The sequence below is a fragment of the Psammomys obesus genome, unplaced genomic scaffold, assembly GCF_907164565.1.
Source record: "Psammomys obesus unplaced genomic scaffold, mPsaObe1.curated_primary_1811, whole genome shotgun sequence".
Taxonomy (NCBI): domain Eukaryota; kingdom Metazoa; phylum Chordata; class Mammalia; order Rodentia; family Muridae; genus Psammomys; species Psammomys obesus.
The window spans coordinates 16,619,705-16,633,335 of NW_026596057.1; the positions used below are offsets into that span (position 1 = coordinate 16,619,705).

Genomic DNA, 13,631 nt, shown 5'->3' on the forward strand with positions numbered 1-13,631 from the left:
CCTTTAAACTCTGCTGCTCACGAAGCTGAGGCTGGAGGGCCACCAGTTAAGAAAACTTGGGAAGACCCTGCCTTTAAAATGAAAATCACAGGCTGGCAGGACGGCTCAGCAGGTAAAAAGTGCTTGTCATGCAAGTCTGACAACCTGAGTTCGATCCCTGGCACCCACGCAAAGATGGAAAGAGAACCAGCTGCACAAAGTTGTATTCTGAGTTTCGTGCTCTGACACTTACATGCCACATAATGCTAAATAAAACAAAATAATTTTTAAGAAAAAAATACCAAAAGAGACAGGGATATAGTTTAGTGGCTAGTATGTATAAAACTACAAACTTAAACTCCTAGTAGTTAAGAGCAACAGAAAAAAATGATGAAATAAGAGCCAGCAGTTACTGAGAACTTACCAGCTGGGTTCCAAAGCTTTTCTACGCTTCCTATATTCTTAATTTCATGTTGGAGAATGAAGTAAGTATTCATAACTAGGGTATTTTTAACCTAGAAGAACCTCGTGGGGAAATACATGCTATGTTCACAAGGGCACCGTTGAAAGGTTGATTGAAGGGAGGAATGCTGAATCAGAATTAATTTGCCTGCCTTCCGCTAGATGATGGATAAAGCACCCAGCGTTGGCAGAGGCCTGCATAACAGGCTGGGTTTTGTTTAAGGGGGGGGGGGGAGTGAAGAAACAAGTTTCAGCCCTGTGCGACCCTGAAGCCTTTGGCCTTAATTTAATCTAGTTTCTGATCCTCGTGTGTGGTTATCTGCACAGGTGTTTCTGTCAGGATGAACGGAGGCTAGGGCACATGAGGGACATGTCAGCTCGACGGGATTCAGGATCGCCACGGAGACACATCTCTGGCCATACCCACGAGGGGGTTTGCAGAGTTTAACTGAGGAATGAAGGTGGACGGTGTCATCCCCCCCAGACTGAGGAGAAAAGGGAAAATCGAGCACACCGCCACCAGCTTCCGCCTCCACCTGCTTCCCAACTGCAGACTCTCGGTGGCCAGCTCCCTCACGCTCCTGTTGCGATGCCCTCTGTGCAACCATGCACTCAGCTTTCAAATTAAACCTCCTGTGAGCTCCTTCTGTCAGAGAGGTGAGACTGCAAACCAGTAGAGGAAACTAGCCTGCTAATGGAAGTGAGCCAGGCATGCTACCGGCTCCTGAATCTTGATGCCCCTCCCCAGAAAGCAAGAATGAAAATGCCAACTGGGAGGCCACAGCAGCTCTTTTGTGCTCCACTGGAGAGAAACTTGATGACTATGTACGGAATTTTCTCTCCATGGAATGTAAGGGGACGGGTGTGTCAGTGGTGACAGAAGGTCAGAATTCACTGCGGACTGATACATCTTTGTGCCTGATAGACACTGCCACTGGGGAACAGGGTGGCTGGGTGTGGAATAGTCATTGATGGAGAGTTTTGGTCCAGGACTTAGAAGCAAGTGATATTGTCTCTGTAGTGGAAGCACCTAGGAGAGGCTGTGGCAGTCAGGCTGTGGGGGAGGCCCACTCAGCCAGTTTCCAGACGACGTGGGCAGTTTCTTTTTACCCAGTGAGGCGGCTCCCCAGCCTCTTTGAACAGCTCCTGTTTCTTCCCAGATCTGTCTGAACCAGGATTCTCTGACTTCAGGGTCCTGCATGCTTATACTGGGCACAGCTGGGAAGGAGCATGAACTGGCTGGGTGGCGTCCAGATGTAGGTGCTCTAGGCTGAGGGAGCCTTAGGGTCTCATTAACTCCAACCCCACTGCACCCTCTGGGAGCAGTTAGGATGGATGTCCTAGATCTCCAGGGTGAATGGGCACCCAAGTTGTCAGCCTGAATCTGGGGATGCTCTAAGAATGTGGGACTTTTAGGTTTTGAATCTTTTTTTTTTTTCTTTTAAGCGTTTCATTTTGAAACAGGGTCTCCTGCATCCCAGGCTGGTCTTGAACTCACTATGTAGTACAGAATGACCTTGAACTTCTGATCTTACCTCCACCTCCCAATGCTGGGATCATAGTCAAGTTTATATGGTGCTGGAAACTGAAACCATAGTTCTACACATGTGTGGTAAACTGGGCTGAATCTCCAGGCTCAGGCTTTGGATTTTTGTTGGTTTTTGTTGTACAGTGCTGGAAATTCCTCACAGGGTCTCATGGGTAAGGGAAGCTCTCTACCGCCATGCTGTCTCCTTGGCCTTGGGATTTTGCATTACATTCATCTAAGTCCTAGGAAAAGTGAGCCTATCTGGTTCTCCTCCTTGGTCCTGGTGTTGCCACGAGATGTTCCAAAGTCATCTGTCTCAGAGGAGGCACTGGAAATGAGATGGGGCATCCCTTTGTTTCTCCACACAAGCAACCCTAAGAGTCCGGAATTCTCTGACTAATCTCAGGCATCCAGAAAGTCAAACTGGTCAGGACCCGTTTATGTGGGGACGCCGCCTCTCCCACATAATCAGGGGAATACATTTGAACGGACAAAGACTTCACTGTAACATTTATTTGTGTGTGTGTGTGTGTGTGTGTGTGTGTGTGTGTGTTTCATATGAGTACAGATGCCCTGGGAAACCAGAAGAGGGCATCAGACGCCCTGTGTTAGGAACCACCCACATTCTACAAGGTTCTCCAGGCTTCAATGAGTCAGTGCCAAACGTGACACCATCCCACTGTCACCGCGGTCCTGTATGCACATGCTCCGTGTCCCCCCATAAAGCCTGTGCCATAATAACCCACTTGTCGTTCTCTCTCTCTCCCCAACTCTCTCCCGCTTTCTGGAGTTACAGATAGTTGTGAGAGGCCAGACATGGGTGTTGGGGGCCAAACTGAGGTCCTTTGCAAGAACACCAAGTGCTCTTAACTGCTGAGCCATTCTTCCAACCCCTTAAACTGTGTTTCTTAATCAGCCATTTCGGATCTCAGCAGGAATGACCGAGGAGAGCAAGAAAGAGCAGAGGTGGGGTGGAAGGTTTGGCTCTTTGGTCCTCAAATATTGGCATCTGCCAACACTCAGAGCAGCAGGTAGGAAATACGCTCTACCCTGTAGAGATCTAGCCAGGAGCCAGGAGAGAGACTGGCCAGGCATCAGGGACACAGGGGTCTACGTTTCAGGCTCCAATAACCTACTTCAGGCCCTCACACTGGAGTCTCCCCTCAGGTCCCAACTTGGCAAACAGCTCCAGGGATTTCCTGCTCACAAAAGTGGCTCTTCAGACTCCTGCCCCAGCTGCCAACCTCGTCCTTCTAAATTCCCTGACTGCTCAGGCCTCCCTGGAGGGGCCCCAAGCAACTGGTCAGCTTTGTGGAGATCTCTGCCTGGGACTTTTTACTTTCTCAGCACCTAGGAGAGGGTAGAAGGCAAAAGCTGGTTAAGCCACTTGGTCCCAAACCGAAAGGAAGCTGAAAATTTCACCTGCAGGAAATTGTTCCCAGGGTTGCAGATGAAGAGACGGAGGACTCAGAACCATCATCTCCGACCACCCCTCCCCTGTAGCTCACAGCCTACTAGCACGCACGCCCTTTGCCGTCAATGGCTATTGGGATGCAGCAGGGTACTTGGTTCACATTAGTTGAATGACCTTAATAGCATCTGTTACAAGCTAGGCGCGGTGGTGCGAGCCTCGCCCGGCACTCGAGAGGTGGATCGGAAATTCAAGGTCATCCTCAGCTACACAGCAAGTCTGAGGACAGCCTGGGCAATAAAAGACCCTGTCTCAAAAACAAACACAACGTGGTGTCTCCTGGTAACAATGTGATAGGCGCTGCTCCACGCCCTTAAAGAGTGTTCTCTGACTCTTCAGAAACCACATGAGGTAGACACTATCATTATGCCCATCTTAAAGACGGGAGAAACTGGAGCTCAGACTGTATTTTGTCAGTAGATGTGTTGGAGTAGAACTGGAGTATAAGTTCTGATTATAAATGTCCCCTTTCTCTAATGAAAGAGTCCATAGTTTGTCATGTCTCCCAACACTTATTGGCAGAGGCTGTACCACGAATTTCTTTAAAATCACAGGCCACTGTCAAATAACACACCACAGATTAAGAAAAACAACTGACAACCAGAGTGATACTAAGGGAAAGGTCAAATTAGACCTCTTGCTTTTGTCTCTTGCTTGCTTTGAGTTTGGAAGGACCTTATTTCCTTTTGCCATTAGCCATAGGCACCCTCCCCATGGACCCCTATTCTCTTATTGAGGGGAGCCTAGGGTAGTAGCCCTGACCTCTGCAAAGGCGTCAAAGGAAAGCAAACCACACCTCTAGGCTTCAAAGGGCAAAGTTTCTCCTTAAGCCCTCCCTGGAAGCCAGCATGCTACCAGTAGCTTCAGCAGTACACAATTCCTGACTATGGGTCACACTGACAGCCGTTGCAAGAGTCATGTTTCAGGAATCGGAGGTTTCAGAAACTAGTTGAAACTGCTGTCCTGTGCTAGCGTCCAGTCGGTGACCCTGTGACATCAGGTGGCTAATGCTCGTCCTGAGAGTCTGCCAATGTCACTATTTTCTGAACATAACAAAGCTTTGATGGCCCACCGGCAGACTGCTCCACTTTCTTCAAGTCCACCTTGCCCATGCCTCAGCCCCTGCTTATCCCATAAATGTCCCTTACCTTTCGAGACCTAGGGTCCCCGCCTTTTCACATCTGGCTGCCTTGTCAGTAAACTAGTTTTTTTTTTTTTTTTTTTAAGAACGTTTGCAATCATTTCAGTGACTGACAGACTAGCATGCCAAACAGAGGGGGAAACAAGCCTCATTGGGTAACCAGAGGAGCTGAATGATTGACACAGTTGCCCAGCAAGTTTCTTTTAAAGGAAGCATGAAGCCTGGCATTGCTGCCAGCCATGCACGAACGCAGGAGGATTGCCAGGACTAGATAGCAAGACCCTATCTAAAAAATAAACAGGAAAGCAACTTGCATGAGACCCTGGTTTAGCTCAGGCTATCCCATGAGTGAATGAATAAAAGAGCAAGAGGGAACAGTAGTGGGCTGACCATTAGACCATGGGAACTTCTAAGCCTCTTGAGTTCAACTGGTTCTTTCCTCGGTGCCAAATCAGTCACCTAAAGAATCCTATCTACCTTTGCCATCAGCCTTTTGTGCCTCCACCCCCAGATCCCTATTTTCTTGCTAAGGGGCTCACAAGCCTAGGGTAGCAGTTACTGCCTCTTCAAAGGCATCAAAGGAAAACAAACCACACCTCTAATGTCCAAAGGGCAAAGTTTCCTCTTAAACCCTCCCTTCAAGTCTCCATGGCCCCAGCATGCACACCCCAGGCAGCACTTGGAACAAGACATTCTATAACTCAGAGTGCTTTTTTCCCAGGGTTTCCCGGGGTGAGGAGGAGGGGGAGGAGTGTGACTAAATATGCAGTAGGAGATAAAGCCAGGGGAAGGTGAGAAGTTTTCTCCACAGTCATGTGGATGAATTGCCCTCCTGGGAACTTTGAGGAGGCAAAAGATTCCAGTCTGCGCCGGGGAGGGAAGACAGAAGCCAAAATCATGCCTCGCCCATCCTCCCACCTCCTCCTGAATGTGGACTCCAAACCCTGGCTACTCACATCTGCCTCGTTCCAGAGTCCCGGGATGCAAAAGGACTCCAGCAGGTCACTACCACACAGCAATAAGATGCGCAGCTCTGGGGAGGGAGAGCAGAGTGTGCGTCAAGTCGGGCTCTGGGAGACAGCCCTCAGCCCTCTTCTCTCTTGAGCACATAAGTCTTGGAACTACACGGCTCAGGTCTCTCTGACAACCCCATAGCAGGGTGTCTGTGGTTCAACATCCACCCCCCCACCTCCCCTCCCCCCCTCATCTCCAGTGGGATTTCCACATGCAAGGGGAGCTGTGCGTGGAGGGTGGTCAACTAGTCCTGCCTACCCCAGACACAGGCCCAGCCCTTTAGGGCCAAAGCTGGGTGGCTGGGCTCTCTAACAGACGCAGCTGGTTACACACTTTGCTTAAGGGTTCAGACTCTGTAGCCTAGGCTAGACTCAAACGTGTTATATAGTCGAGGCTTGAACTCCAGAACCTGGTCTCTCAGCCTACCCTGGTGCAGGATATCAGGCACTTATTTCTGTCTTCTCTCATGGGATGGAGGGGGGCCACCGACTGTGCCAATGAAATGTCTGAGTAGATCGCTGTGCACTCTTTCTAGGGCCACAGCCCCCAGCAAAGGGCTTGCAAAGCAAGGTTGGAACCACCTCCTCTTTCCCCTCGGTGCTTCTTTCTAGCCTGTCCAAAGTAGTCTCTCTTCCCTCATTAAGCCCAATTTGAATTATCCCTGTGAGGCCCGTTGTCATTTAAAACCGGGGAAAGAATCTAGAGATTCTTGACATTCCACAGAGTGTCCTACAACCAGGGCTTCGAGTGAGGACCTCAGGCCGCCCGGTTTCTGCCTCAGCCAGTGTGTTGTGTCTGAGACACTAAGAGCACTTGTGCGGGGCTGACCACCGGTCTTCCGGTCACAGCTGCTGCCGTGGCCTTTGATGCTGTGAGTCCAGGGCTTTGCCAGGACTGAGCAGGGACTGTCAGATGTCAAGCTTGTCGATGCTCAACAGACAGCCTCCAGATGGGATTGAGGCAGGTGGAGCAATCAGCCAGCATCTCATTGTCCCTGGATCTGCACGCCCCACCCACTCGGGAGCCCAGTCAAGGCTGAGAGTTTATGCTGCTCATTGATCTCTCCAGGTCCAGAACCTCAATTCATCTTTCTATCTCCGGGGCCCAGCAGGGACTGGCACACAGTGGGTCTCAGACGTGGTGAGTAATTAAGCCAGCAGAGGACGTGGTTACAGAGCTACACAGGCTGCCTGAGAACCCCTGGGCAGATTAGGGTAATTTCGCCATGTCTGGTGGGTTGTCTGGGGAGAGGAGAAGTGTGTCTCAGGCACCTGGTGGACAGGACGCTAAGTAAGTGTCCCACCGTGCATAGGGCTGCTCCACATCACAGAATTGTGCTGGCAGCACCAAGGCTGAAAACCCTGAACTGGCCTTTCCATTCTTATGCTAGGACTGAATCTCTTGTCCAAGAATAATATGAGACTTTTAAAACAAGCCAAAGCACAGAAAAGGTAGGGAGGAAGCGGTGACTCTGAGAAGGGTGTGTGGTCCACATGAAGCCACTAGAGGGCAGCAGTGATTTCCATATTTATAGTCCACGAGCCCTTGAACTTGCAGCCCCCTGGAAAGCAGCCAACCGCTGGAAACAGAATAGGATCAACTGAGGCTAAAACAGCTAGGAGAAGGTGGCTTTTTCTTGTGGTGTGTACAGGGAGGGGGGGGGTCACTGAAGTACTCTTGTGAGTACCAGGGTCCCGCAGAGCACAAGGGTCAGGATGCAGGCCCTTTGCCCTCCATCGGGCTCTGCCTCCCTCCCCTGGTCATCTCCATCCAGGGCCAGCAGCCAGAATTAGTATTTTCCCTCTACACTCCCTGCTCAGGAATTCCAGCTATGTGGAGCCCAGTGGCCCATCCCAGCTCTCACGGTCTACCAAGGCGGCTTCGACCTGTATCACCTCCAACCTGGAGTCTGTCTGTCAGCAGGGGCTACACGGCTCTCCTTTCAGAAACCAAGAATTCTTCATTCCCTCCCTGTCAGGCACTAGGGATCCTTTTCCCTTCCAGAGGGCAAAAGGAATCAGAGGTGGCCAGGCAGACTTAGGAGCCAGAGTGGATGTGCTCCTGCAGGGACAGCAAAGTCTAACTCAAGCCCAGGGGCTGGGAAGACAAAAAATAAAAAATAAATCACAAAACTCCAACAGAAAATAGTCTGTGAAACATGGAGGAGACAAACTGGAACACAATGGAAAACCCGAGGACTGTTCTTGAGAGACCAAAAGATAAGTTAGCAGCTATTATTAAGGCCTGAAGTAGGTAGGTAAAAGAAGTCCAGTAATGCCCTGAGAGGAAGGGCCACCTCACTGCATTCTTTCCCCACCCACTAGAAATACAGTTGCTAGGAAACTGGACCATCCCCTAGGGAGGGACACCTGGTCATTAATGGTCTGGGGACCTTCCTATAGCCAATCGATTCAAAATGTAGCATTTTGACCAATAGATGCTTGCCAGGCAGGAATCGCCCCTGCCTTGGGCATGCTGGGATGGACCAGAATCTTTAAATGACCCAACTAACCTGGGCACAGGCGCTCGGCTCCCACCGCTTCGGCGGTGAGTGGGTGTGGGCCCAAGCTGCAGCTTGTAATTTACAATAAAAAGGACCTCATGTATTTACAGCGGAGTCTGTTATTCCTGATCTTTTGGGGTTCATGAACTGGGCAGAACATTCTGAGCCCTGCTGGGCAGAGAAGGTGTACAGGGCTTTGAACCCATCCTGGCTGCTTTGCTCCATCTCGGCCTTTGGATCCTCTGGGCTTTGTGGGGATCAGCCAGAAATCCAAGTGCCCGCTTTCCTGTAGACCTCAGAGCAAATAAAGCTGCTAAGGACATTAAAGTCTAGAAAGGACACCAGGACATGAGGCCCTTGTGTTGCTTTGGTTTGATGCAGGTTGCTTAACTGTGGGCTACCAACACTTCATCTTTACTAACGGCATCTAACACATCTTTAGAAGTTAGATCCCCGTGGGTTGGATGCCAGGTTGCCTCTCCTTCTACAGATCCGCTGAGCCAGCTCCAGCTCCAATCTGGCCTGTCTCTGTCATCCTTTTCCAGCTGCAGGCACTTGAGTCCCTCCTCGTCTTTTTGGCAAGGCTTTGGTTTGCTGATTTGCTTCGATTATTTACACAGCTGTCAGCTCCTTCCCATCCCCACAGAGGTTTGTAACCAGCTTCCACCTACCCTACTCTGGACTTGGGTTGGGCAATGGGGTCTCACAGACAGGGGGATGCCTCGGCTTCAGCCAAGGCTGCAGGCAAGCCACATGGTGCCTCCTCCTCTACCTTGAAGCACTGAGAACCGGAAACTGCCTTGTTTATGTGCAGTACCGGTGGTGGGTGAAAACAATGGTCTCTCTCACTAGTACTGACCCTCGACTTTCATTCTTTTAGACGGGGCGGGGGGGGGGAGGCTGTGAAGGGAAGATCATCGTCGGGGATCCACTCCTACTGGGGAGTGAGTCTAGTCAGAAGATGTTAAATGGGAGAGAGTATGCTCTCCCTTCCAGAGGGAGCAATCGGACAGTAGACTTTCCCATAAACCCACTCCAGGTTTCAAGCCTCCCCCCTGCCCATTGCTGTTTCCATATAATTGGAGGCAACTCACCGATCTCCTCATACCGCATCACTGTGCCCAGGTTGGCATTCTCATCTGTGGGGAGAGAAGGAAGGAGGAAGGGGGGAGAAAATAAAGGAGGGAGGGAGGGAGGGACAGATGGACAGGTGAGAGAGAAAGCATTAAGTTGATGAGAGCCTCCTTGGGGATTGTGGCTGCAGCATGAAGTATCCCCTCCCCACCTAGGCAGAGAAACACATTTCCAGGATTTTCATTATCAGAGGCTTTCACTGGGGAAACCAATGACAGACATACTCATGTTGAGTGCCTTCTATTTCTGTAGCCTAGGAAGGCGGCCCACAAGAACTGTGCTCTCGGAACCTGGGACACAGGACTTGGGGTCACAGGAGGTGGCCTCCTTCCCTTCAGTTGCTTCCTGGTCTAAAGAACCAGCAACATTGGGATGTCGAGCCATTTCCTTGATGGGACGTCGAGGAAGCTGGAAGGATCAAAGGGGAGAGCCTCTGGCATGTGCTCCTGGTGTGCGCTGTCTGCCTGGAGGTGCTCAAGGTATACGCCTGTGCACACACACAAATCTACAGATGAGCTGCCCCGCCCCTGCCCCGCCCCTGCCCCTGCCCCTGCCCCGCCCCCTCACAGGTTCCCTCTCAATGTGCCCCAAACTGGAAACCTCTGAAACGGCAGAAGGCAGGCCCAAAGAACAAAGGGAATGACTTCTCTTTGGCTCTTTGGGGACTCTTCTATACAGTTAAATTTGGGGTTAGCGGGGACGGGGCGGGGGAAGAGCCCCGGGGCCTGTGGTGTTCTCACCCATGCAGAATCTCTGGGGAGGACCCAAAAGACAAAGGGAAACCAGGGAGCGAGTGCGTGCCCACCAATGGCGGAGGAACAGGCTCTGTCTGAACTGCTCTACAGGATCCAAAGTCCATGGGAACATCCAGTGTGTAGACACATTTTATGGAAGAATGAACACACAGGCAGAGGAGGGAGATGACCATGAAAGGCCTCACAGGATCACCACACCCTCTTGCTTCCATCAGCACTTGACACTGTAGGCCTGACACTCCCGCTTGCCTCTGGTCTCTTTTAACTTCTGCTCTGCAATGACCACCCCGAAAAAGGAGGCCCTAACCCGTTCTAGCTGTTACAATAATGCCATGAGTGGGGTGACTTTTAAACATCAGGAGTTGACTCCTGGAAGTTCTGGATATTAAAAGCCCAAGAGGAAGAGATCAGCACGGGTAACATCATCTCCTTGTGTCCTCAGATGGTAGAAGGCATGAAAGGGCTCTGCAGGGCCTTTTCTTTTAGAAAAAAATCTTATTACATTTTATTTGTTTGCTTATTTGTTGTTGTGTATGTGGGGTTGGGGGTGTGTGTGCCATACACCCTCATGATTGTCTCTCAAAGGCCTTGGTAACCATTCAGGGGGTTAAGGCTACTTGCTGATGCGTGACGGGAGGTGACTGGGAAAGGAAGCCCTTGCTTCACCTTACCTACAAAGGTGAAGCGTTCCACGGGTGGGCGTACACAGCAGATCCGGCCGAGGCTTTCTCCCACCTTCCCTAAGATCTTGGCTGAGGGAGAGAATGAGACAGACAGAGACAGAGGGGAAGAACCATTCACAACTGAACACTAGAGTCAGCCAGCGTCAGGGCCACTGTAAACAACAGAGGTGTACTGGAGAAGGCGGGGCTGGAAAGCGGAAGGCAGGAGGACAGAGGGTGGAGAGAAAGCACAGAACAATGACTGCCAGTTCTTCCTCGTCATCCAGAGTCCAAGGCACAAGCATTTTGGCATAGATGGCAGTCTACTTTCTGGTCACACTGATTGCATTGTTGAAAAGTGCAAAATAGGTTGCCAGGCGCAGTGGCGCACGCCTGTAATCCCAGCACTTGGGAATCAGAGGCAGGCAGATCTTTGGGACTTCGAGGCCAGCCTGGTCTACAAAGAGAGTCCAGGACAGCCAAGGCTAAAGAACCCTGTCTTTTAAATAAATAAATAAATAAATAAATAAATAAATAAATAAATAAATAAAGTGGAAAATAGAGAAAAGAAAGATATATAAAAAGAAATAGCATCTACCTCTAGAGATAACTACTGTCTTGGCTATCATTTATTTTCTTCCATTAAATGAGTATAAAGTACATATGTTGGGTTAGATTGCAAACTTAAGGTGCCCTCATACTGCTCTGCTCTTCCAATTCTTAACTGCTGGGCCATCTCTCCAGCCCCAGGTTTTCCAATTCTTAATGTTATGGTTTGAATCTTAAATGCCCCCCCTCCCCCCCGAAGGCCATGTATTGAAGACTTGGTCCCCAGCTGATGATGCTGTGGAAGATGCTAGAAGTTTTAGGAGGTGGAGCCTAATGGAAGAAAGTTAGGTCACCGGGGGTGTGTCCTGCCTCCTCCCTTCCTCCTCTCTGCTTCTGGTCACCACAAAGTGAGCCACCTCCGTCCCTTACTCCCAGAATGCTGCATGCTTCCAGAGCATCCAAACAACATGCCCCATTGCACCTGGACTAGAACCTCTGGAACTTGAGTCACATTGTTCCCTTCACGTGGATTCTTCTCAGGCATTTTCTCACAGCAACAGAAAGCCGCTGTGACTAATACATTTCTCATGAGCTCCTCAGTGGGTTTGTCCCACGCCAGTCAGTCCTCCTGGACAGTAGCACCCAAATCCAAGGAACCTCAGCCTGTGGCAGACTACATGCTGGAATCATCTCTGCTGGGCTAAGGAGGGCATGCTTACCCACGAAGATGGTCTTGACAGTAATCAGGCACCCTATGTGGCTCTTCAGTGACCTATTTCTCCAGTTCCTGGTCTTTTTTTTTTTTTTTTAATAATTTATTTTTGTTTTATGCACATTGCTGTTTTGCCTGCACGTATGTCTGCGTGAGGGTGTTGGATCCTGGAATTATAGACAGTTGTAAGCTGCCATGTGATTGCTGGGAATTGAACTCGGGTCCTCTGGAAGAACAGACAGTGCTCTCTCTTAACCACTGAGCCATCTCTCCAGCCACCCCTGAAACTTCCTTAGCACCCATCATAACTGCATGCAGACTGGGAAAGGAAGCTCTTGCTGCCTTCCTCACCTACAAAGGTGAATCCTAGCTCTTCTTTATGAATTACTATGTTTATAAAAGGCCAGTAGGATAACAGTGTGTGGCCTCTGGGCTTGAAAAGTAGTGGGCATCTGTCTCTTAGAATTTGGATTTGGTTATGTTTTGTTCGAAACAACATCGAAAGCAGTCCAAGCTGGCCTTCGGCTTCTAGTCCTTCTGTTTCCACCTCCCACGCAGCTTCATCTCTTGGAATTGACCTGGGAGAATCCTTGTAGTGGTTCTCAACCTCCCTAACGCTATGAGCCTTTAATACAGTTCCTCAAGTTGTGGGGACACCCAACCGTAAAATTATTTCACTGCTGCTTCATAACTGTAATTCTGTAAATATCTGATATGCAAACCCTGTGAGGATGGCAACCCACATGTTGAGAAGCAGGACTTTAGGGCATGTACCTTGGACCTGCTGGCTCGTGTACTTCTAGCTGTGCAGCTCAGGCTAATCACAAACTATCTCCGAGTCTTCATTTTTTTTTTTTTTTTATTTGTCAAAGGAAAAACAGCATGCATGTCACAGAATCACTGCGTTGAATGAGAACACAAGTGAAGGACTGAGCACACAGCACTGTAAGATACACAGCACTGGTGTAAGAATGTGTTGGTGGCTTTGTTCTCTGCTGTGGAGGAGGTGGGCTAAGAGCATGGGCTTTGTGCGTGTGATGTGACTCATGGCCGTGCTACTTCCTCACTGTGACCCTGGGTGAGACCCTCAACCTCTCCGAACGAGGCGACGAAAAATGCCCCCTTTCACATGTTAAATCCTAACTTAGAGCAATTATATTTATATTAAGTACTTAAGAAGGCATACTGTTCTCTCCCTTTCCTCTCTTCTTCCCCCCTCCCCTCTCCTCTGGCTCCATCTCCCCCATGTCTCACCTCCCAGCTCTATAGTGAAAATTATCTTTACCAGCTGTAGATAGTTTAATTCTGTAGACTCTGGAGGGGGTGTAAATGGGAGAAGGCCCTGAGAGGGAGGGCCAGCGGCGGCTGCTGCTCCCCCTGTGCCCACCCCCGCCGCTGCTCCCCCTGCTGCTGCTATTTCGTCCTGCTGCTGTGTTCTATTTGCTATTGCTGGATTGCTGGATTGCTGGATTGCTGGATATTCTGACAATGAAGATTGGGCTTGCCCCAAGGAACCCAACATTCCTAATCATCTCAGGAAGTAGCTTGTAGAAGTCTATGCCCCCGTTCCCCTCTAACCTTCTTTTTCTCTTACCTAGTGTTGGGGGGTTGGCAGGGATTAGTGTGGAATAAAAATTGGAAGGGAGGTTGAGATATAAGAACCTAATAACATACCAATAACATATATATATATATATATATATATATATATATATATATAT

General features: G+C 49.8%; 1 protein-coding gene across 1 annotated transcript in view; it reads right to left on the reverse strand.

Annotated features, from left to right (window-relative positions):
* Nucleotides 1-13,631, reverse strand: part of Nmnat2 (nicotinamide nucleotide adenylyltransferase 2) — a 160,156-nt gene that overhangs the window by 16,990 nt on the left and 129,535 nt on the right. Inside the window, exons 6-8 of the mRNA XM_055624471.1 lie at nt 10,659-10,739; nt 9,193-9,237; nt 5,538-5,614 (exon numbers count right to left, since the gene is read on the reverse strand). Coding sequence (XP_055480446.1) covers nt 5,538-5,614; nt 9,193-9,237; nt 10,659-10,739 — 203 coding nt within the window. The remainder of the gene's footprint in view (nt 1-5,537; nt 5,615-9,192; nt 9,238-10,658; nt 10,740-13,631) is intronic.